Below are 20,692 nucleotides of genomic sequence, written 5' to 3' on the forward strand. Positions count from 1 at the left end.
CGATCAAAGTTTTTGAGGTTAATTTGAAATGGAAATTGAATGTGCAGTTGGTAAAGGTTCCACATGAAATGGCAGCTGCGCTGTAATAGAGGTGAGCGTTAGTTTGTTGTAAAATGACCCGTTTTTTCCTTGCAGCCGTTTAAAACTTTCTTAGACATGTTTTTTTAATTACTCGATTTCAGTAAAAAGTTTTCAGAGAATTACTCAGAGTGAAACAAATTGTTGGCGTGAATATTGTTTAATTTTGAGCAATAATTATCTGGAAAAACGAAGTCAAATACTAGTTGGCAAAAGTATGAACTCTTCTCTTACCCTTGAAAACTTTCAGGCCAAATTTTGTGACTTTCTTTGTCTTCTGTAGCACAGCATCATTTTGTATTCTCAATATTTCCGATTCATAAACGCTGGCGAGTTTACGTCGGCCATTTTGTTTTGTTTGGATCAAACATTATTCACCCCCTACGGAGTGAATAATGCTTGAGATAGCGAACCAATCAGATTGCTAGAAACACCAAGATCACTGAGTGAGCATATACTAAATACATTTATTTCAAGTTCGGATTTAGAGGAAAATCGTTTCTTCTTTTTCTTTTTACTTGATTTAAAACATTTAGTTGCGTTTTATCCTTTTTGTATTCCCTGGGTGTGACCTTTTTACTGTCGGCAGACTGTAGGCTCCCTTTAACATGAGGAAGACATCAGAAATGGCAGACCAGAAATGGCTCCGCTCAGTTGTGCAATCAATACTGTTTTTTCACGATTATGCTGCGATCCTCCTTTTTCCCGTTCAAATACTAAGATCGTGTTCTTTTGGGATCAACCGTTTCAACCGCAACCGGTGTATGTTGAAGCGGTTGAGGTTTCCCAATAGAACACTTTTCCAAGCGTTTTCGGTTGAACGCGGTAACTCCTGGGAATAGTTATTACCACACTTCTCAGCGTTGACAAGTTGAAGGAAAGCAACACGGCGGGAGCCCGCGGTCGACTTTAATGGCCACGCTTAAACGACAGTGGTCGCTGCCAATGCTTTTTCAACCGTTTCAACCTAGTTTGATGCCGGTTGAAAAAGTTAATCAACCAAACCAACCGAAAACGTTTTTTTTTTCCCAGTAGAACACGAAAAAACCCCAACCAACTAAAAACGGTTGACCACAATCTACCTTGGGCGTACCTTGCTACGTTCGGCTTTATGCTCCTGGCTGAAGACTTGAGGAACCTGACTCGGTTCATTTCGGTTTTGGTAACAGCATAAACAGACCTTCTTTAAGCGATTCAATAACACTTTGTGCCATTCTTCACCTTCTGTCACAGTTTTCCCCTCCCTTGTTCCTTAAAGGGGACAGCAAAAAGAAGCTTTATAAGCAAAGATAGGATACAACTTCCATCAACGATCAGTGGATCTCAAAGCCTTCAAAGGTATTTGAAATTTTTTCACCCGCACTTTACGAGAAGACTAAAAACAGTTTGTAATTTCCAATTCAAACGTAACCTTAATTAAAGGAATTTCACCTTTTTCGCACGTTTTTAACGTATAGACCAATTCGACTAACTCAATGCTGTGCCCAGTTTAAACAGGGAGACGCACTGCAAAAGGCGTGGTACCTTAGGCGCATGCAATCTCGACCCCAGAGCTCTCCTCTTGACTGAGGGAGAGAAGAGCTCTGGGGAACCGTAAAACAAAGTGTCTTCTCAATGGTTTTCGTGAAGAACAATCAAAAGCGTCTCTAATTGGTGCATTCATCTTAGCACGAGGAGTGAGTAGGCGCCGTAAGGTTCAAATAGCCAATTTTTGGCCATAACAATCTTACGGCGCATGTTCTCCCGCACAGAGTTTCCCAGAGCCTTGGGTCGATCCGATGCTCAGGTGACGAGAATGAGGCGCATGCGGATGATTTAACAATCAAACGTGGACGCATCAAAGAGCTCCGTAATATGTTACAATATTTTAGCTGTCGTTCTTGTCTTCCTTCCTTGGTCACTTTTTTTCACTCTGGTAATATCTTTGAAAAGTTTCGTCTCCGTGTTGCTGTTTGTTGATCGCCATCTTGGATTATCAGTCGCGCGTGAATGGATTCGAACAAAAACAGAGCCTGAAGCGACCCCTTATATAGTGCATCTTCGTGTTTAAGTCCTTTGGGAATGATCACGAGCGGTTTTTCAGGTCGCTTAGCGATTGACAACCTGAAATCCTGTGAAAACAGTTCCTTTCCCACCTCGCTTTAAGTTAAACGAGTCGACAAACTTAAATAGAATTCACTTAAATTTAAGCGACCAAACCAGGTAGCTTAAGAGAGTGGGTAATTTCGGCCAATGGCCGTGTTTTCACGACAGCCATTGTCTCGCTTAGCATTCCTGAAAGTGGACTGTTTGAAGTCTTCGTTAAGCAACGTTAAATTGATACGTGTTTTCACGGGTAAAATTAAATGAGGAGAAGGCATGTGCCAAAACAATAATAAAAATAATAAAAATACAACAAATAGCACGCCTGTTGTATTTCCGATTTAAATAGTCGCAAGCGACTCCTCATTGGCCGAAAGCAATTGCCAACTCGCTTAAGCCATCTAGTTTGGTGGCTTAAATTTAATGAGAATTCTACTAAAATTTGCCGACTCGCTTAACTTTAAGCGAGTTGGAAAAGGAACTGTTTTCATGAAATTTTCGGTTGTCACTCGCTAAGAGACCTGAAAAACCGCTCGTCAAACACGGCCATTGAGGAGTCTCTTGCGGGTATCCATTTGACAGGGCTGTCAAATCTAAAATACAACATGCGTGCTATTTTCATTCCTCCTACAAAACGTCTGTGGCAAGCGAAGGGAAGCCATATTATTCAAAATGAAATATAATCTTACCCAAGAAAACACGTATCATTTTTAAGTCGCTTCACGAAGTCTCCAACAAAACACCTTCAGGAATATTAGGCGAGACAGCGAATGTCGCGAAAACGCACCCATATCATTTAAAAGTAAATGCTACATCATCATGCAAATGAAATGCACAAACAATCTTTATCCTAACCCGGAAAGACTTGCATTGGCGTGCAACATTGGTCTATTCTTTTCCCTGTCTTGTAAAATAAGCCAAAAATACCTGGATGAGGGCTAAAGGGTTTGGAAATGATAACTAGCCTTTTCATTGGCGCTGTAAATCTCTGTTATATTAATTATTGACCTATGAAATGTATTATGTCGCTAAGTGATACCAAGGTGAAAATTTGCGGCGGTAGACGTGCGCTCATGGAATAATTTTAAAACCGTACTATAGGTGGTTTGGAACCAATCTCTAGTGACACAGATAACATTGCTGCAGTTCACAATTGCTGGCGGACGAACAAAAAGAGCTAATGAGAAATCTCTTGTTTTCGTCCACCAACATGGCGGCGATGACGTATTGTGAAAACCTCCTATTGAAATCATATTTAAATAATGATAGTATTTAACGTGAAATAACATACCCCATGACCTGTCCGTTAGATTGCAAAGGGAATAGATTGTCAGAAGAAGATAACCAGAGGGCAGACACAGGAGATACCACACCGCGTGCAAGAGACATGTAAACTCTTTTGGGTGTAATATTGCTGCAGCGATAAACATGCCAGACAATCCAAGTAGATAAAGTGAACTGGCACTAACAGGTAGTTGACTCTCTAAAGGTTGAGAATCATGAAAAGCTGTCATGTTTGGCTTAGAAGTTGTTTCTACTCTCGATTCAGCTCCTGTTTCTCGTAATTCCCTTGAGACCTGAACAGCAACTCCGATGAAAACAATGCACATGATCACAGCAAAAACAAACGTTAATATTTTAGACACTTTTAACTGGAAGGTCTGTGAGGTAAATAAGCACACCATTATGTATGCAATAACGAGAATGCAGATGAGAACCATCATCGTTATTTCGTTCATATTGATTCCCGAGTACACCATTCCGCCAACAATAATCAAAATAACTGTTGAAGGTCTAAAAAAAGAAAGAAAAGTTATTCGAGTAGGGGAAGGCCGATACTCATTGCATGATATATCTTTAGAATAGTTACGCGTTAAAGGTAGGTGCTTTTTTAACGCTGAACCCAACCTTGCTCCCAGGGTCTTCTCGGCTTTCAACATAGCGGCGGCGGGTCGGAAGAAGACCCTGGCACACAGTGATCTAAAAAGACCACTGATTGGTGCTTTTCTCACATGAAGTGTGATTGCTTTAAGGTAATTCCTTAGTATTGCATTGCGCATCCCCACTGCGCACGATTTTCGCGTCATTAGCGCGCGCTCATGAGCACGTGCGCATAGAAAACGTAAGGGATTTCGCTCAAACTAAACCCGATAGCGAAATAAATGCTCCTTTTCTCTCAAACGAGCACGGTGACCCCCCTTTTTTTTTTCAGGTATTTGCTAAGAACAGTCTAATAAAGAACATATTTGAAGAAGAAAAAAAGTTTGATAGTAGAACATGAATTTTTTTTGGAAAACAGTTCCGTACTGAGCGTATTTTACCCAAGGCGAGGACTTCAAGCTAACCACGGAACTGTCCCAAAAAGTGCACTATTCCCACAACCAGAGAATCAAAGACGGCGTAAATGAAGCAATACTGCTTATGTAAATAAAAGAAGCTTTATTTTCAAAATAAAATTTTGTGTCTCTGAAGTAACCAAGACTTAATTCTGTATGAAGGTGATTCGAATTTTTGACGCGAAAACAGTAAAAATACCCCATTTTAAGAGCCTGCTGACGCGTAAACAAGCACGGTGACCCCATTTTTTTATTGCATTTTTTTAATGTTCATATCATGAATGTTAATTATGCCAAGTTTCCAAAAAAGTTTGATAGTAGAACAATTTCAAGGGAATTACCTTAAGCGTGGAAACAAAGATGGAGGATAGAGAGAACCCAAGCAATCCGAAGCTAGAATGATGAAAAGAATTCGTGTTTAATTCTTTGAAAAATTGTAAGTGTCCAGTAAGAAGCAGTCGCAAATTAACAAGTGTAACAAGCAAAAATAATTTACCGATTTTTCACGATCTACATCAGGCTTTGATTTGACTTGAAGCCACATTGTACGGTGGCTTAATTAAATGCATTTGTACACTTATTGTGCGACGCTTTAGAGCTCTGGAATCGCGATCGCTGGATATAAAATGGCACAATGGTGTTTGAAATACCTAATGGCAATGAAGTCGTTTGATTTCGTTTGTATGATTTTGGCGCCTCAAAATTATAATTACCGAACGCGAGCATTGTTAATGTTGTTCAAAATATTTCACCTTGTCAGATTGTGTTACAAATTGCAATATTGTGCAATAGGGTTCATATTTAATTGATGTGGTTGTTTAGCAGTTGTGTTTGGGGCCACTGACTAATGTAAGGTGGCTTCGGTGATCCATATTTTACCCATCCCTCCCACTCTTATCAGCTAGTGGTAGACAGAGAGTTTTACTTCGGTCGGCTTTCGCGAAATCCTTTCCTACCATTAATAAAAATATTAATTTTCTTTAATCTCTTCATGTTAAACAAAGTGTATGTCATGGTGTAATATTCAGCAAGGGTTATTTAGGAGAGTGAAGTTTCAACAATTCTTGAGAACTGTCAAGACTTAACTAGTCTTATTTAACTAGTCTTATTTATCAGTTCGTAAAGGCCTTTGATTGCTGCTTCTTCTGAATTAAAAATATAAATATGTATTATCAGGAGCCCATCACCCGGAGAGTGCAACTTAACTATACTTGTGCAACGGCGTTTTCACAAGTGAGGTTATTTTTAGATTGAATTTCCCGCTAATGAGACTCCCACAGGAGCCCGATGACCAATTACAAGAAATTAAGCTGACGTCATAGGGTCACCGAACCGCAACTGACTTTGTTTTTTGACCTAATTCGCGGGAAGGGCTAGTCTAAAAATAAGCCTACTTGTGAAAACGTCGTTTCACAGACGCTGTATGGAAGTTGCACGCTCCAGGATGGGCTCCTGGTATTATACAGGATTCTTTAAATTTATTCACTTAATTTTTTTGTCACACAATGATTCTTACTCTCCTCTGAGCTTTCTTGTACTGAGCATTGCTCGAGTTGAGGCATTACTGTCTGAACTGAGAAGTCTTACATCGAGGGTGATGCAAGAAGTTTGTGAACTGGACAAGGAGGATTGGGAAACAAGATTAAAGGTGACAAAGCCCAGGAAATTTGAAACTTCACCAGCAAAAATGTAGTTCAAAGAATGGGGGCAAATAAAACAAACAGTGCCATTATCACTGCCTCCAAAGCAGAATCTGGGATTCAATAGATTAAAACCCAGTTTGATAAATAATAATAATAATAATAATAATAATAATAATAATAATAATAATAATAATAATAATAATAATAACACTTATATAGCGCTTAGCCGCATGCGTTCTAAGCGCTTTACATCCATTGTATTACAGTATGACTTAGAAATATAAAAACAAAAGATTAAGTTATGTAATTATTAAAAAGGTGTGTTTTCAGTTTAGATTTAAAAATATTTAAACTGGGCGAAGACTTGACTTCTAAAGGTAAGGAGTAAAGCAACAAAGATCCGTCCCTTGCCCAGGGCTCATTCTACATGAAAAAGTGCTAAAGACCATGACATGCTTAGGATTTGCACAAATTGTGCCCTTTTCGAATTACGCCGAACAGATTTCATAAGCACTCCCAAGGCACCACATTGTCTCCGCTGGTAGGACAAATATAGGTACAATAACGTACAAGTTGTAAAAGTGTGGACACTATACATGCTGTGGTTCCTTGATGGAAATTCTGAGAAATATATAAATTTAAACTACAATAAGACATAATAAGATATAAAGAACCAGTTGTGGGTTGGGCTTGGTAGTCTTCCCGTATATCAGGATTTCCCACGTTTTTGAAAGGTTTAATGTCATCCTATTGCTGGCAGCCCAATGTTTCATGCTGTTAACTTCATTAATTGTCGTGTCAGTACTGGCTTCTGCTTACAGGGATGCTGGTAATGTCGTCCGCAAACTTCACCATAAGGTTTCTTCTAGGGTCAGCTAATTGTATGTCATTAACCATCAAGGAGAACAAGATGGGGCCAAGGACAGTTCCTTGAGGCACGCCCCTATTGATGTCTACGAACTCTGTCGTTATTGCCGTTATTGCGTTATTGTCGCCTCTATTGATGTCTACGAACTCTGTCGTTATTCCATCAACCACGACCCTCTGTTTTCTTTTATTCAAAAAGCCAAGGACCCAGTTGATCACATAGTGGTTTATATCTGTTGCCTTAAGCTTGTCAGAGAGGATGTAATGAGGAACAGTATCGAATGCTTTGCTGACGTCGAATGATAATACCCGTACAAAGTCTGCGTTCCTGTCTAACCATTTCAGCCAATAATGCTGGGACTTCGCAAGCGCCATTGTGGTGTTAGAATTTTCTTTGTAGGCGAATTGATCAGGTCCTATGAGAGACTCGAGGACGTCAAACAGCTTTTCAAAGAGTCTAGTTATGATATTTTTCAGAGAAATGGGTCGTTAGTTGATTGCAGCTCGTTAAAGGGGATTCCTTAGGCATGGGAGTCACATTGGCAAGTTTCCAATAACTGGGCAAAAATTGTTCTTGCAATGAACGACTGAACAGCTTCGTAATCCTCGGAGCCAGGAGGTGAGAGAAATCTCTCCACATCCAATGGGGAAGCCCATCTGGACCAGGTGCTGTACGCTTCTGCTGTGCTAAGAACCCTTGGACAGTGTGTGCCTCTAGAGCCGGGATGCGAGTGCCAGGTGGTATGGGAATTCGCTGAGGGATGGATTATGCCGGTTCTGTATTTATCTCTTTGAAGTACTGGTTGATTGTGCTTGGCTTTGCCTTAAGATAGAACTGAGATTCTGGCTGCCGCGTTTTCTTCTCGTGATCTTTTGTACAGTGTCCCACCATTTCTTTGATCCAGTTTCATATTTTCTGTTCTCCTGGAAAATAGATTGCATTTGATTCTTCGGATGAGATTGTTAATGCGTTCCTGTAGGTCGTGTTCATGTCCTTTCTTGGTGTGCTTATTCCTTTTCCGACAAAGGTATTTGATTAAAGGCGTCATATAAGGAGGATCTCAAGAGAATACCTGTAAGTTAACCTGGTAAAATTGCAACCAGAAGCCGTTGTCCTCGCAAAGTGTCCAATTCAAATTGGCACTGAACTTGGGACGTCTGGTGACGAGTATACTAAGTCCTGGAGGGAGGGGAGTCTCAAATTGCTAAAAACAAAACTCACTGAGCAATCTGGGACTCCCCTCCCTCCAGGGGGACTTATTATTGAACTTATTATTGAACACATTTTGTAATCAGACACATGACCTTTATCCGAGTACTTTTGAATAAAGATTAGTTGTTAACGTTGTGCACCATGTGCATGTAAGCACGTCACTAGCGTAAACCATGACACAACGTCAATATGCGCTTGAATATTTGTTGTTGGTCAAGATTTATTGGGTTGATTTAGCAACAGAAAGGGAAGGTCAATTTACGAAAGGGAGAGGTTGCAGAATAGTTTGGACTCTACTCTAATGTGACTTAATATGGATATTTTTGCGGCGCGCGCCATCGTGACCTGATATTCCGGTTTCTGTTTCTGAATCAACCTATTTTACAATTGTGAGGGACTGGGGTAAAGTAAAGAATTGTCGTCAGTTTCATGTTTGAAGAAGGAGACCGTTGCGTGCGCAGTCAATTCGCTTATGACGACAATTCGTCACAGCATATCTTTCCTTCGAAGAGAAATTCCAATTCCACTTCGGAATCTGTAATCACCTCGACTTCCGATCCGATCCAGTCCGGTCCGGTCCGATCTGGTCCATTCCGATCCGATCTGATCCCAGTTTTGCCAAAGGCCGATGCTGGGAGTAACATGCAATGTTATAATTTTGAGAGTTGTAGTCTTATCAGAAATGCTCATGTTTATTAGAAGTTGTGTTGGAGAGTGGAAGGCATTCCAAATCAGGGCAACCGAGATAGAGAAGGCTCATTTCATATTTTCAGTTCTAGCTTCCTCAATTCATTGTCGAAATTAGTAGCAGATCTAGTCCGACAATTATGGAAAAAAAGACAGTTTCTTGAAATTATTCTTAATGTTACCAGAAAAAAGCTAGAACCAGGGCTTTCATTAAACCGTAGCTCATTGGATTTTAACAAGAGAAAATGAGGGGACAGAGAGGGAGGCTCAGGGCGTTGGCCGGGATATGTTATGTCCACGAAAGTTATTTTTAGACGAGCGGAAGTCTTTGTTCTAGCGGAAGTCTGTCTTCCGAGACGTCCGCATGCAGTCTTGCCTCGCTCTCAGGTTTTTAGTGAAAAGAGAAAATGACGGCGCAAGTGGAATGCTGATTAATATTTATTTACTTTCAAACATCGGAACGAGGTTGGCCTGCATGCGGACGTCTCGGAAGACTTCCGCTCGTCTAAAAATAACTTTCGTGGACATGACATATCCCAAGGGCTGGACCTGGAGCCTCCCTCTCTGTCCCCTCATTTTCTCTTGATTTTAAGGCAATCAAGTGTCTGTCATGGTACGGGTAAAACTGTATTCAATGGCTGTTTCGAAGCTGATTTAAAGTGACAACCCCGAGAAATCATAGCCGTATAACGTAGTTTGAAACAACAAGAAATGAAAAGTAAAACAATATTTCTCTGTCCTCTACAATATTCCCGTACTTCAAATTTTACGGCTTTAGATTCCCGCCTTTGTTTGTTATCACTTGTTATATAGCAGATGTCGTACCCAGATTTACTCTCACCTTGACCATTTTGAAAAAAAAAAAAAGCATATTTGTCCAACTTAATCACGTGATCTACTGTGTGCCGGGGTCTTCTCCAGACCCGCCGCCATGTTAAAAGCCGAGGAGACCCTGGAAACGAGGTTGTGATGAACCAAAGCAAAGAATGTCTATGCAGAATATATTGAAATCCCTTTTTTTATATTTATTACACACATCACTTTATTTGAACACGGGGGTTTTGAACCTGTTCCAGTTCTGGCCTCCAATGGACAGCAAACATACCGTGTTAAACTAAGAGACAAATCAAAGTACAAAACTGTGTAATTAAACAACACAAGTAAGGTGAAAAAATGAGATAATTTACTGAAAAATTCTTTCCTAATTTGTTTCATTGATAAAAGGACAAATAGTGGGGCAGAGCGTATTTCATCAGACAGACTGATATATTATGTATATTTTACATTTTACTGATATGATTTTATTTATGTGTCAGTTGGTGCATATGTCTGTTTCCGTCTGTAGAAAAGTTATCTAATTTGTTCCCTTTTGTACAAAAACGTCACAAGTTGAGAAGTCATCTGTTTTGTGCGATTAGTTTTTATTTTTCGTTGACTATTTTTGTTTTGAGCCTTAGGGATTATCAATAAATTTTACAATCGCACCTACCCGATAACAGAAGAGAAAACAAGAAAGGCCTGGTACAAGATGAAGGGGAAAGAGATATGTTCGTTTGCCCTCAGCGTCTTTTTGAACTCTGTGATGAGTAAAACCAAGTTAGCTAAAGTGGATGGAGTCCATCGACGTCTTTGTTTGAAGAATTCATCAAAACTCTCCGGACAATAAGTACTGTCGACTGCGGCTGCGCAATAGGTCAATCGCCAACCCCTCTGTATCATTAAGGTACACATCCATCGATCTTCACCTTCAAATACAATCCATACGAAACTATCAAACATAAATATTGCAAACAGAAAGTTCTTAGCCAATAGGTAAGACATGCTTCGCTACAACAGCGAAGAGAAAAACTCTATTCTTTTTTGGCTTGTCCAAGCGAACAAATGTTCTGTTGCTGTCCGCCTTTTTCGTGTGTGTGTGTGTGTGTGTGTGTGTGTACAAAGACGTGGCTCACACATTTTTGAACAGGTGTTATGTAGAGGCCACAAGAAATTGCTAACCTATACTTACAATGGGCAGTGAAAAAAAATCTAATTGTTTCCTTTATTCAATTCTTTGGTACTTTAATCAATCTACAGCCCACAAGATGCAAAACATCATACAAATCCTTGTGACCTCCAGTTGCATTTTGGCCAGTAGGGTGAGTTTGTGATTTGGCTCAAAATCAGAAGAGATGAATTGAGGCCCATTGTCGGTTAAGATGGTTTCAGGGATGCCATATCAGGCGAGGTGTGCCTCAGTTTTTGTTGCAACAGTACTTGTCAGAGTAATTCCTAGCTCCTCAACGTCAATAAAGTCCGAGTAGCGATCTGAAGATCTGTACTGATCTGTAGTAATCTGATCATTCTTCCGTTTTCAAACATTTACAAAGTAAACTCACCCATGTCTTTTGTAAGGAAATCAAAGGCATGATCCACTCCTGTGGCGTAAATTGGTAAAACATCTCGAACAGCTTGGCATCTGTAAAGGCTGAAACATCCCGGACAACACAACACGGAACCGAGCATGTGATTTGATACCTGGGATAACGAAAGAAATCTAAACTCTCAAACATTACCATCTGGCAAATTTTCCTCAATTTCTGCCACTGATGACTAATTTAAGGGCGGTGTGTGTTATTGGTTGGGCACATGTATGATCTTATTTCAAATCTCACAGGTCTTCTTTATAAACGACATTAACCTTTGTAGATAGGCAATTCATTGCTTCACTTCTCGCATCGGTTGGCTTCTTAACGTCGTACTGTACATGTTATGTTTATTTCAAATGCCGTCTTTCATGTCAAACGTTCTACGTAGCCCCAAAAGCATAAAATTCTGAGTGTAAAAATAAAATAAAAGTACATGGCTTTCATATAAAGTCTATCCTTTTCCACTTCCCCTGCGGCCCCAATATGAAGTCACAAAATGGCCAGGATCCAGTTGGCTTGATGGCTCAATTCAACCTCGAATTTATCTGATAGTTCCTCTAAATTGACTATTCTTGGTTTGCATCCACGTGTTGATGGCGTGGGGCTCTCGATAAAGTTATTGCTTTAATAGCGAAACGTCAAAGTCTGAAGTAACAAGCTAGATATGCTAATTTACTGCACATTGCAAATGCACGTGTAATAAGCTACGTATGCTAATTTCTTGTTGAGTTACATGTTCACGCGTAACACACGTGATGGGACGGCCTTGTTGGCGTACAAAACAATAGAAAATGGCCCCTCAAGTTTTGCATAACAATAGAAACAAATGCCCAAAATACATTAAGGACGGTGCCTACTAATTAAAGATATTTTTGCCCCGGTGTGTGATTATGCAGGAAATGTAGATCTTAACAAGTGTTAATGAAATCCAAAAAGAAAATTGGGGGTAACAACGCATTTTTCAAAGATAATTCATGAATAATATTTGTAAAAATCTTTAAAATATAAAGCAATGTATAGCGTTCTTTCTAAAATTGAAGTTTAATTATCTCTCAAAAATGCATGGTTACCCCCAATTTTCTTTTTGGATACCAAGGGTACTTACTAAGATCTACTTTCTCCGGATAGTTTTAAACCGCGCAGAAATATCCCTGTATTAGTAAGCATCAACGATAAGAAATCCGAGTATCTCGAGATGCGCCGAACGTATGCGCAATAACAATAGTAGGCACCGTCCTTAATTGCATTGTTCTGTGCACCAATATGGCCGCTGTGATGTCAGATGCAAACCATCATTTATCTTTTATTTAAAAGACTGAAAGTTTGATATGGATTAAGGGAAATGGTCATATATTTTTGAAAAGATTTCCCAAGTGTATGAACATATGACTCGAACCTGAGAATGTTGATTAACTTAACCCGTCACCTAACCACTTGATTACCTCAAGGCTAGCTGCTCAGGGACAATATTTTAAACAGTATCAATTTCAGAATGCTGTAATATCACTAGGCAACAAACAATATTAAGCAATGCAAAAGGTCGATTACTAAACCTCACGACAAAGATAGACATTTTAAAATCGAAGCTTACGCCTAGTTACTCTTCAGCAATGATATCCTATGGAAGACTTATATAAATCTATTTATGGGAGAGCGGTGTCTTAATTGATCTTCAGTGGCAAAGCGCTTATCTCCTTTTTTCCCCTTTGTTATCACAAGTCCTGGGACACAGTGTTCTTAATTAAAGATAATAGTCAATTCAGAGGAAATTAGCTATTGTGTATATATCAGATAAATTCGAAGAGGAAGGCATGTTGCTTAATTGGCAAAGCACTGTACCGGGTATCGCAGAGGTCATGCGTTCAAATCATGATCACTCTGAGTTCCGGTCATCTTCAAGCACGAAATTTGCCGGCTTTCGTGTGGTTGCTGCATAAGTGGCGTCACAACTGCGATGATTCGAAATCTAACGTATTATTTCCTTCTAATAGAAAATCAAAATACGCTGTGTCAGGAGAATGTAGCTAAAGACACATTATGTCTTTTTTCCTCTTGTGAGCCTGCTGCTTTATGTGTCTGTCTCAGACTTAATTAAGCGTCCACAGAGCAACTCGTAGGGCATTTTGAGGAGGGTTGCCTTTCTAACTTTATATACCTTTTGAAACCAGTGACCAATGGCATAGTCATATATCTGATACCAAACCACAGGCCCATTTCCCATCGGGTGAGTCCTTGCGCAAACTGCACCAGTATGAGGATCCTCTACAATCTGATCTATCAACGCCTCAACGGACTCATGGGTAAACTTAACGTCAGCATCTGTTGTCAAGATAAAGCACTGATCGTCATGTGCTGAAAGAGAAGTTGTTGAAGGATCAGATTTTTTTTCTTCAATTTGAAAAGTAAGGCTCGCATAACATTAATATATTCTAACGATAACTAACCTTCCAGAAGTTTCTTCTTGTGATCCAAGATGTATGACATGTACATTACTTGGCTCCAACGTTTTTTGTTTTTTACCTAGGGAAGATTTTAGTAAAACAATTAAACCTGATATCCAAAATATGATGATGCAGAAACGACGCTAAGGAAAAGCCAGAAAAATGAAAGGAAAGTTCGTTTAATAGACGCTTCAGTCATCAGGGAGTTCTCGCTTTGAAAGCACTAACTGATTGAGTAACTCTTAATAATAATAATAATAATGATAATAATACACAATACATACTTAATTAACCACTTTCTACAGGGGATTTTGAGGGCCAATGAAACATAATCAAGGGAATGACACAACAGAACAACAACAACAACGACGACGACGACAACAACAACTGTTTCAGAATCCCAACAGGCCTGAGGCAAACCAGTTGGCTATTTAGAGAATTTGAACCCGGGACTACCAGGATCAATTTCAACAAGTGGAATGGAACGGGACTTGAACATCGGGTCTCCGGATATGTCAAGTGATAATGTAATCTTTTAGCTTTTGTAGTTTCTCGAACCTTGACATTATCTTTTAAATGAATGGTGAAATCCATTCCACCAGGAAGCTTCCACCTGAGCTGCATTCCATACGGGGTTTTTAGTTTAGTAGAGTCACTTATTGACACTTTGAGAGTCTTTCCCACCAATGAGGCCAGCTGCACAACATAGTTGTTGAGTTTTTCAGCTCTGACACAGCCGTCGAAAAAGATGTGTGACTCATAATAGCGTCCAGATCCCTGACTGTGGGTATCGACATCGTGAATGGAGCGAAGCAGTTGTTCCATTTCATAATCCTCTTCATGATACATAGTAGTACAGATAAATATTTTGAGATCGCTTGACAGATCTTGCTGTGTGATGTGTTCTTCATCCGACACTTCGTTCCGCCTGTTCAGTAGCAGATACTGTTCAAGGCAAACACCTAGAAAAGTAACCGATAATCGGAAATTACAAGTGCTTAGAGGTAAGGTACTCATCACTCAATTTTATCCTGAAAAATCTCATGCAACAATTTACTGCATTGCTTTTTCAACTAATCGGTACTTCAGCCTACAAAAAACATGACTCATGGGGGGGGGGGGGGAGGGGATCTGCAAGGCTGGTTCACACGAACGACACAAGCATTAACATAAGCAACATTCACAGACCCTTTAACATTTGCCAACAAACAAAAGGTAGCAATGTCCATGATGCTAAGAAATTTGTCTTTGTTCCTTGTGTCGTTCGAGTAAGCAAGGCATTCACTACAAGAAATGAGTCAATAGTGTTTCCTCGAATAGCGCTGCATACCGTTGTAAGACGGAATCCAAAGAAGATCATACGCCTTGGCCATGATCAGTCCTCTATTTTTCCACACGTAATACGTCGTTGCAAAGAACTGTGATAGCCATAAAAGGGATCCAGCAGGAAGTATAAAATTGAGGTCGTCCGATTTACAAGGTAGCACAATTATGTTCGACTCACAAAACCCCGGAACGAGAACAATGAGAACTGCGATTGGTGTGGCCAGCGTCAAGGGTAGTGCATAAGCAATTCGCTGCATACAAAGCGAGCAAGACAACCATCCAAGATGGTAACCAAAGAAGCTGGCCGCAACGTGGAGGATGAAGAACACAAATGATGGATTACTTGTGTTGATTGCCTTAAATCCAGCAGAAATGTTATGCAACTCGTTAATGTTAAAAATTTTGGAGAAGAACGTGGCTACCAAAGGAGTGAGAAAAATGCTCCACAAAGAGGCGATAATCGCTGCCTTGCCTCGAGCGCTAGCATTTCGTTTTTGTACCCTTGAAACTTGGACATCGGCCTCTTTGGCATAGCCACTGACACCATTTCGGCCTTGAGCAAACCCATGTTCTTCGTTTTGTATTTGAAGCTTCCGCATCTTCGGTGACCAAGCAATAGACAGAAAAGTCAGAGCGAACGGAATTCCTACCCGACCAGGTAAATGAGGGATCTAGAATAAGAAACATGAAAAATCAATTAGCTTCAGCCACGAAAAAATGCTTTATTAGCGCAGCTGTGACATTCTAAGAGCTAAGATGATAAGTCTTAGCCACAGTAAACCACTCCAACCGCCATAAGGTAGACAGTAAACTGACCTGGAAACCAAAGATTTTTTAATACCTACTTTGGAAACTTTCTAGAAATAATTGCTATAAGTAGATATATGCTTTTCTCTGTTCAAACAGAGTAGTTTTTGTCAGGAGCTAACACTGTAAGATAATGGTTTGTCAATGACTATTTTTATGTTTCTTTCAAAACGTTTCGACTGGTGCTAGGGCCTTCATTAGCGAACGCGCGCCGAAAGAAATTCTGCGTGAAGTTTTAAGAAAACGTAGCGCGAGACTTATGCTTGTGCCATAAACTTGTAGACTTCTGGGATGGCAATGTGGTCATTTCCAGATTGCGGATCCTCTCATGAAAGTTAGCCTCATTTCCAACAACTCTGACTCTTCCAAAGTCCATTTCATGGTTGTTTTCGTGGACATGGCAGGAGATCTTGGAGTCATAGTTAGACATAGAAAAAGTCCTTTTGTGCTCTGCGATCCGTGTTTTCAGTGATCGCTTGCTCTTTTGACTTCGGTTTTCGCGAGGCCATTTACATTCAATCAACCCCGGTGGAAAGAAGCTTCTAAAATTCACCAAACCGCCTGCTACGAAGGCCAGATGAAGCACAATTATGGTCTCGCAGTACAGCCTTGACTCGTTTCGTTTTTTGGCGTTTCCCTTTCTGTGTTGATGATATGTTCTCTGTCCTGCGTAGCAACGCGAATGCATGGGGTGGTCAGAATTGAGATCGCGATCTGTGTGTGTGTGTTGGCTTTCTGTAAACATTCAGTTATACTCCTTGTGTGGATAGTGTCTAGGAAAATTAGTCCCTGTCCATTGGTGTCCTCAAGGTCTACAGTCAACCGTAGCTTGGGGTTAATTGAATTGAGATGTTGATCAACTGATCTTCCTACCATTTACGGAGCTAAGTGGTCGGCTATGACGTGATTGATTGGGTGACCCGTCAGACATACACAGACTTATTTGTTATGGGTGTTGTCGTGTTTGAAGTAATTGTGATTGAAAACAAAATCTATCAGCTTCATGATGTTGCTAATTGACATATTTGTACGTTTCACTAAATTCGGATCTTTTTCGGAGCCACTCGTTGGCGCTGGTGAGAGGCTAGATCCACAGGCATGGAAGTGAATAAAGATTTAACGTTAAAAGAGACCATGATTTCGTCTTACTGGCCAAAGAATGTTGCTGGAACTTTTGAGAAAATTCTGAGCTGCTTTCGACGCAAAAGCGGTTTCTGGTGAAGGCTCAAGCACCAGCCGAAAAGTCTTGAACGAAACATCAAATATAGTCAGTGTCAAACTCTGTCTCTCAAAAATTCAAAACATCTTGCAAGCTAGATGTCGCTTCCATACATGAAATGGGCATGACATTTGCCGGAGGAGAACATCGATTTCATCAACACAAACCCCTCTCTCACCAGCATCATTTATGTTCTCTCCTCGTTCATGCGCTACTTCTCAACGTATCCTCCCAGTTGTCTAGTGGTTTGAGGAAAACTGCTGGATCAAAATTGCTATCTACAGTTTTTTTTCATTGAGACTGCCGTCAATTTAACCAGTCAAATTACTGCTCAATTTAATCGGTCGTATTAAGGGGGTAATTTTATAAAAAAAATAAGGACTGAGGACCAAAAAGTGGTCATTGGGTGTAATAATGGGGTGGTGGGATTAACGGGGCTTCCAGATAAGAGAATTTGTGGACTTTTGTTCCGGCCATAAAAAAGTGGGCATCATATAGGGGTGGTGGTAAATAAGGGGTGGTCGTAAGGACGAGTTCCACAGTATCCCTCACGAGTGAGCTCAGCGAACAAGTTCGAGATGGAATTCGTATCCCCAAACGGTCATGTAATGCTTTGTTTATTATGTAGATACTGATGAAATGTCCAGATTTAAAACAACTTGTTTCATTCGTTTTCGAATGGCGACAAAGTGGTCCTCAATCACTAAAACACACATGTTGTGTAACATGAAACTAGATATGAAAATTTTGAAAAACAATAATTGAGTTACAAAAAATGTGGATGTAGCAGAGGAAAATTTTATTACAGCACGAAAGTATCTTTCAAGAGGAAGCTCGCTTTTGTATTCGCTAATCGTGTTAGTTACCATGACGACAGCAGATCCTCACATGTGAAAGATAAAAAATATAGTTTCAATGCGCGCGGTGAAGATATGTTTTTTTAGAGAAAGCAAAATCCTAGTATTTCATCAGTAGCTATATAATAAAATGTCTTGGAACACGGATTTGCGCTCAGACTTCGGTTTTCAGTGAAATAATCTTCCCTCAAAGTTTAAAATTCAAACGGGAATTGCATAGAAAAATAATTCTCAAACGTTTTCAATACCTTTAACAGCAACAGTACAATGCCAATCACAGCAAAAACAGCTAAAGTTCCAAACATAATAGAGGCAAACTTTCCATGTGCTGTGTTCCATCGCTTTCTCGATTTAAATGCTTCCCAGGTGGCAGGAATCATAGATAAACTGCACATGAGTAACACTATGGCGGCTGGGTTGATGGGCACAACTGTAAGCATTACGATGGTGATGTAACAAAGAGAAAGGGTCTCTAGAAACCCACCGAAAAGAATCTGCGAAGAATAAACGGAAAGTCGTGATATGGAACAAGGGCAAAAATGTTCAAAAGTAAAAGTAGGGCTACGCGCTCGTTGGTTATTTTATCACTTCATATTCAACTCGGGCTCATGGAATAATTGTTATTAGTCCTCTAGTAGCGTAGCCAATCAAAATGCAGCATTTGCTTTAGCCCACTAGTTGGGTGATACTAAAAAGAGATAGCTATGTGGCATGGTTTTACTATATTTCGTGTCCCTCGCCGGAAGGAGCAAGTACTGACCCAAGAGCCACGTCACTTTTTTGATTTCTCTTTAAGAAGATAATAGCTTTTTACCCCCAAGGCTACAAACATTAAGTAAGGATGACAATCAGCATTTTTCTACATGCATGACTGCGATGTCTGTCTGTCCGTCTGTATTTAATCAATGATCTTGAAATCACTTCTTAAGATACTTTCCGGCTCAGAATTATTAGCGCCAGCATGACTTGGTCTGTTCAAATTGGAAAGGAAAGACAACGTACATAAAGAAAATAGCATTTTCGAGGTTTTGGTGTATAATTGAACATTTGAAATTGCTATTGTCCGTCAGTTTTAAATTCATCATTGACCCCTATTAACTTTTAGATTCCTGGGTGTAAGACACCGAGCACGTTCGATCCAAAGATCACCTGCATTGAAAACGACAAACCAACGCATGGGTTTAAATAAATTGCTGAAGTTTCCCTGGATCAAAAAATATGTTTTCATTTTTGATAAGATATAGTGGATATTTCATGGCCGCGCGGAGATACGAAATTTCTTTTCGAGTGTTGAAAAATATTTCGCGAGTGACCGCAGCGAGAAGAGAAATTTCATATCTCCAAGCGGCCATGTAATCTTCTACTTACGATATAAACATTAATGAAATACTAAATCATTTCACGAAAGGTGTCGAAAGGCGCGATTTTGATATGTAACCATAGCAACAGTGATCTTTTCACGCGTGGAGATAAATGCATTTTCCGCAAAGACAACTAAGTACCAAAAAAGGCGGCCTTTGTTGTCCGCTGATTTTAGCCACCCCTAAACGAAAATCAACCAACATTTAACAGTAATGGTAAATTTTGCATTTCTCTTTACCTTTTGCCAATGAAACCTGCATTTACTCAAGCTTTGCATAGAATCAATGTTCAAAATGAGATTCTCGGTCGACCGGTTACCCGTTATATCAATCAAGTAATTGAAATGAATCACTGTGACTTCAATAAACTCGACAGTACCTAAGCAACGAGTTCAGTGCAGTGGTCTGCCCTTCTTTGTTGAAGGGGTGAAAAATGTTTGTAGAAATTGTCTGCATCAGCCACTGTACTGCAAAAAGTAGGGTTCGCCGTATGGGGAGTGATAGCGAATGAATCAGGCAACTTTGAATTCACCGCTCTTTTTTAAGACTCGTCAATAAGTAAATGTCACAAGAGACACAATGCTAGTATACGTTGAACTAAAAATTAGTGAAACAATGAGTATAATTTACATATTCTACGTGTGACTTGCAGGTCGTAGCTGGAATTAAGTAAAAAAGGGAGGGTAAGTTTAGAAAAGCAAGAGGACAGGGAAACGAAGGATTGAGGCGTTTTTTCGTGTTTGTATGGTAATTGCTCCATCTTTGCAATTTTTAGATACGTTGTAAGTTAATTATCTATGAATGGAGTATCGTCTTTTTATTCAAGAGAGCAATTATTCTTACCGCTAAAAATCCTTGCCTCTTTGGCCACGGTCGACTCTTCCTCCTCAAACTTGTCCATGAAGCATAAAGCAACGTCATAGCTTGAGGGATCATCAAAGCAAGAAGTAGCATAAAAAACAACGCTTGTTTTTGCGTCTCTATAGGTACATTGTGATCTTCTGTAGAGGTTGTATCATTTCCAGACCCTTTAATCCCTTTATAGTGTTGTCCAAGTGCTAAAAGACAAATTTTGCTGGCCACAACGCAGAATAGAACTAATGTGCTTAGGATAACTGCCGTGATCCATTTTATAATTTGAAGAGACATTACATAACAGTTTCCATCTTCAACGTTGGTGCTCTCGTTTGAAATAGATGAACACCTTCTGTCTACAGTGTAAGTACGTTTGTCCTTTTTTTCCGCATTGAAATCATAGTGGCTAGAGCTTGCATTACTTATCGTCGTGGACATTTTGGTATAGCGACGTTTACAAGATATACTTGACGCTCTTTGAAGTACTGTGCACCTTCACTGTTGCCTGACGT

The 20,692-nt window shown here is 39.9% G+C and overlaps 1 protein-coding gene across 1 annotated transcript in view; it reads right to left on the bottom strand.

Annotated features, from left to right (window-relative positions):
* Window positions 1-20,692, bottom strand: part of LOC138036848 (uncharacterized) — a 29,968-nt gene extending 9,276 nt beyond the window's left edge. Inside the window, exons 1-10 of the mRNA XM_068882914.1 lie at window positions 20,169-20,692; window positions 18,213-18,458; window positions 15,086-15,752; window positions 14,314-14,717; window positions 13,759-13,834; window positions 13,470-13,666; window positions 11,285-11,423; window positions 10,396-10,651; window positions 3,452-3,954; window positions 1,172-1,329 (exon numbers count right to left, since the gene is read on the bottom strand). Of these exons, the coding sequence (XP_068739015.1) occupies window positions 1,172-1,329; window positions 3,452-3,954; window positions 10,396-10,651; window positions 11,285-11,423; window positions 13,470-13,666; window positions 13,759-13,834; window positions 14,314-14,717; window positions 15,086-15,752; window positions 18,213-18,458; window positions 20,169-20,618 (3,096 nt within the window). The 5' untranslated portion in view covers window positions 20,619-20,692. The remainder of the gene's footprint in view (window positions 1-1,171; window positions 1,330-3,451; window positions 3,955-10,395; window positions 10,652-11,284; window positions 11,424-13,469; window positions 13,667-13,758; window positions 13,835-14,313; window positions 14,718-15,085; window positions 15,753-18,212; window positions 18,459-20,168) is intronic.

The sequence above is a fragment of the Montipora capricornis genome, unplaced genomic scaffold (genome assembly GCF_036669925.1).
Source record: "Montipora capricornis isolate CH-2021 unplaced genomic scaffold, ASM3666992v2 scaffold_506, whole genome shotgun sequence".
In the NCBI taxonomy this organism is placed as follows: Eukaryota; Metazoa; Cnidaria; class Anthozoa; order Scleractinia; family Acroporidae; genus Montipora; species Montipora capricornis.